The sequence below is a fragment of the Hippocampus comes genome, unplaced genomic scaffold, assembly GCF_001891065.2.
Source record: "Hippocampus comes isolate QL1 unplaced genomic scaffold, H_comes_QL1_v1.1 scaffold290, whole genome shotgun sequence".
Lineage (NCBI taxonomy): Eukaryota > Metazoa > Chordata > Actinopteri > Syngnathiformes > Syngnathidae > Hippocampus > Hippocampus comes.
Genome location: NW_017805629.1, coordinates 34,445 through 38,526, shown reverse-complemented (window position 1 = coordinate 38,526; position 4,082 = coordinate 34,445). Strand labels below are relative to the sequence as shown.

General features: G+C 42.0%; 1 protein-coding gene across 8 annotated transcripts in view; it reads left to right on the top strand.

Moving 5' to 3' along the window:
• The window catches only part of atf7a (activating transcription factor 7a), a 48,952-nt gene that overhangs the window by 31,746 nt on the left and 13,124 nt on the right, over positions 1–4,082 (top strand). For 4 of the 8 annotated variants that reach the window (XM_019881532.1, XM_019881531.1, XM_019881527.1 and 1 more), the window contains exons 3-5: positions 1,984–2,077; positions 2,556–2,671; positions 3,093–3,475. In XM_019881532.1, coding sequence (XP_019737091.1) covers positions 1,984–2,077; positions 2,556–2,671; positions 3,093–3,475 — 593 coding nt within the window. The remainder of the gene's footprint in view (positions 1–1,983; positions 2,078–2,555; positions 2,672–3,092; positions 3,476–4,082) is intronic. The other 4 variants (XM_019881529.1, XM_019881528.1, XM_019881533.1 and 1 more) reach the window with 2 other exon arrangements.

Genomic DNA, 4,082 nt, shown 5'->3' with positions numbered 1-4,082 from the left:
GCCCCCTCCCAGCCCGACCGACCCAGCCCTTAGAACCAATCCTTGTCCCGAAGTTACAGATCTGATTTGCCGACTTACCTTGCCCACCTTGTTCTAACATGCCAGAGGCTCTTCACCTTGGAGACCTGCTGCAGATATGGGTACGGCCAGGCGCGAGATTTACACCTTCTCCCCGGGATTTTCAAGGGCCGACGGGGGCTCACCGGGTCCCTCTCTCAGGGCGAACCCATTCCAGGGTGACCTGCCCTTCACCGAGAAAAGAGAACTCTCCCCAGGGCACCCGCCGGCTTCTCCGGGATCGCTTGCGTTGCCGCACTGGGCGCGTTGCATTCTCACGTCGTCAAGCTTGTCACCATAATTTTTGCCGTTTTTTTCTGAAAGGGGTGTTTAGCAGCAGGAATTCTATAAAAGACTAGATCTCTGTGTGTGCTCTTTCCATTCTGACAACCCACGGCATGAGACTATTACGACTCATAAGCGTGTGTTTTCTGCCTCCAAGATGTGCGCGCAGCCAGACTTAATGTATGCATACGTCACATGAAACTGATCTATAACAGTGCGGCGGTGATAAGTGACGCTCATGTTAATCTTTATCAAGGCAAAACGACCGGGCGGTGAACGTGATATGTCGACTCCCCAAACCAAAATAAGAATGAACTGCAGTTCTTTTTAGTTGGAACTTCTGTCGGAGTATGTGCAAATAGAAGAACAAGCAGTGAAACTGGGTGAGATATTTTCTTTTTCGAGTGAGAAAGGTCTATTCTGCAAAACATGCAGCAAAGCGTCAGCTGTAAGCAAATTTTCCGATGGAAAAATACGGACTAAATGGAAGCTGCACTACCTCAAGCGACACATTCAGCAGAAAAGTCATTTGAATGATGTTGCAAATATACAACGACTCAAGATGGGAAAAGGGATTGGTACAATATTGCAGGAGAGCGCAAACGACGGGTAGAAAAAGAACCGGCTGTCACAGAGAAAAAAATCCGACCCTGAGCAAGTTAAAAGTTCGAATTGCCTATATTTTACTTGCCATTAAAACGAATGCACCAAATATTGGATTGATGTTGATTTGATTCCTATTCAATGTGTTATAATATTGCGTTAATTTTCAATGCAAAAAAAAAAAAAAAACGCTTATAGTAACACATAATTGTTCAAATAAGCGTTTTTCACATTTTCAGGTACGGAATTTTTCAGTGAAAGAAATGTGCCTTGGCTCAAAAAAGAATGAAAAACACTGCTATATACTATGTTAAAGTTCTACAAGAAATATCATCCTCCTAATCTTGCAGAATGTCCACTTCCGGGGAATACCTCATTTTGATATTCTAGCTCAAAAGCTAAACTTTCTGCATAAATAAGGTTAAATAAAAACCAACACAATTTTTGTTTTGTTTAGCACTCTGCCTTTTCCTCATTTGACTCATCTGATTTCTTCTACATTAAAAAAAAGCTTGATGCCTGAGAAGAGTAAAATATGATTCCCACTTTTAGAAATACACTCATAGCATTTGTATTGCAACTGTTCAATGTGTATTGTTCTTGGTTCCCCTTTAAAATGCAGTCGACATTTACAGCTAAAAATGTAAGCGCCACTGCATCAGCTTCAATTTGAATCGCACCCTCCTTGATTAATATGTCAGGAATGTCAGTAGGTGCTGCATAGTTCAATAAAAGTTGACTGTTCCGATTGTCTATATTTGTAATTTGCACATGCCTTAAAGAATTCAAGCTATAACCTGTGTTATATAAGTGTAGCTGCTTGCTGGTTTGATATTCTGCGATTTACATATGATAAGATTAGTCGACTAATCACAACTACTATCAGTGACTAGTCGACTAGCAAAACAATGGATTGTGGCACACAGACTAAGAACACCTGTTGGGCAACATTTCCAAGAGACAATATGAGAGCCCTGAGCCTACAGTATGTTCACTTTATCCTTTTTCCCTTTCCTCTCTCCTCTTTCACTTCACCAGAGATTTACCAATGAGGACCACTTGGCTGTCCACAAACACAAGCATGAGATGACACTAAAGTTTGCACCCAGGACGGACTCTGTCATCATCGCAGGTACCGATTGGGGCTGCACGGCATCGGAAAAACGTGCTGTGCAATATGGGTGTCGAATAGAGCGGGATTGATATTTTGGCGATATTTAACATGTTCCTCAAGGAATGACAGTTTTATAATCGCATGAAAAATATTTTTTTCTTCATGCAAGCTCAATGTACTGTTAGTTAATAAATTGCAATACCCCTATATAGTGTTCACTTTTTGAATGACAATTCCCATTGAAGGTTGCATTGGACTGGTCAAATTCAGATAACAGCATATCATATCCATATGAAATGTACTGCATGTCTGCGAAAAGCATATTCCATTGGTCGTTATTGCAGTAATGTTTTTTTTTTTCCAAAATATTGTGCAGCCCTTTTCCCAATTATGCGATTCATCGGCATATTCAATTAATTCACTTTTTCGAGTACTTCATACAAATGAATAAAAAGCTGCTCAGTGGCGCTATGGGTATTTGTCATTTTTTTTCCAGATCAGACGCCCACTCCCACTCGCTTCCTAAAGAACTGTGAGGAAGTCGGTTTGTTCAATGATCTGGCCAACTCCTTCGAACAAGATGACAATGACAACAAGCGAACGAAGAACTCCGTAAGATGGATTTTGTTTCATATGTTTGTATATATTCACACAGCCGTATGAAAACACAGGAGAAAAAATTCCAAGTATAACTCTCAATTGGGCAGTAATACTTGGATTTTTTTTTTTTCTTTCGTGTGAGCTCTGTTTGCACCCCAAAAGTAGTATCTACAGATTAGATTGACACAAGTGGAAGAGGATTTTTGGTATTTCAAATGTTTTTCTTTTTTTTTTTCATCGAGTCATAATTACCCACCGTTGTACTTTGAGTATCTCGGCTGTGGACTTGACTTTGAAAACACAATGAATGTGGGTCTGCCACTGTCTTTTTGGAAATGTTCAGTTTAGGATGACAAAATTCAGTTCGACCAACAAGCAGTGTTGGGTTGGCTCATGCGATGAGCGGTATTTACAATGCTTCTCTCCTTCTCAGACCCCTGCTCCCTCTTCAGTGGCATTGGACATGAGCCTACAGACGCCATCGGATGTAAAGGTGAAGGAGGAGACACCAGTTGAGGTTGACTCCTCGCCACCAGACAGTCCAGACTCCATCTCTCCAACACCAGAGATCCGAACAGAGCCCTCGGACAAGGTGAAGGTAAGACACAAGCTGTGCGATTGCAAACAAAGAGTGCATGCAAATGACATTACGATGATCTTGTTTCAGGACATGCCACCCAGGAGCTCAGCCCCGACACCTACCATTGTGCGTCCAGGTGCCCTTCCGTTGCACTTGGGCTTTGATGCCCTTCAGCCCACCATGCCATCGCCCACCTCCGTTATCACACAGGCACCGCCTTCGAATCGCACTTTGGGGTGAGTCTCTTGTGCACTTCTTGACCTCCACTACTGTCTGCCCTGAAGAAAAGGCATTCAATGCAAAACAAAACATTTTAAGCAGGACCACATAACTGGATTAGTTTAGCGGATAGTTGGGACTTTCCCGACCCACCGACCTCAGCGGCAGGGGCGAGTCTTGCTCAAATACCGCCCTTAGATATTTACAAACGACCTAGAAGCATGACCTGGGAAAGGTTTCTGGTACATTAGCTGCTTCATCCAAAACAGTAGTCATGACACTCAAATTGATTCGCAATAAAGGATTTATTTGGCTCCATTGAACATGGATTTGCAAGAAAATCCACAGCAAAAAGAGGACTAAATTATTCCTCACCAAATGCATGAAAATAAAATAGAAGGACTTTACATGTACTTGTATGTCACACACAGGGTGGTTGAAAAGTAAATCCCTGTTTTAAACAGAGATGAAAGTCCTCCGGATTTTCCCGGAATTCCGGGTTTTTCAAATTTTTATGAAAATCTGTCCGGAGAATTGAGGAAAATTTGCCGAAAATTAATCCGGATATTAGTTGACAACATTGAACGAAGACGCGTTTGAGTTTGTTGTTTTGCTTTCACGAGC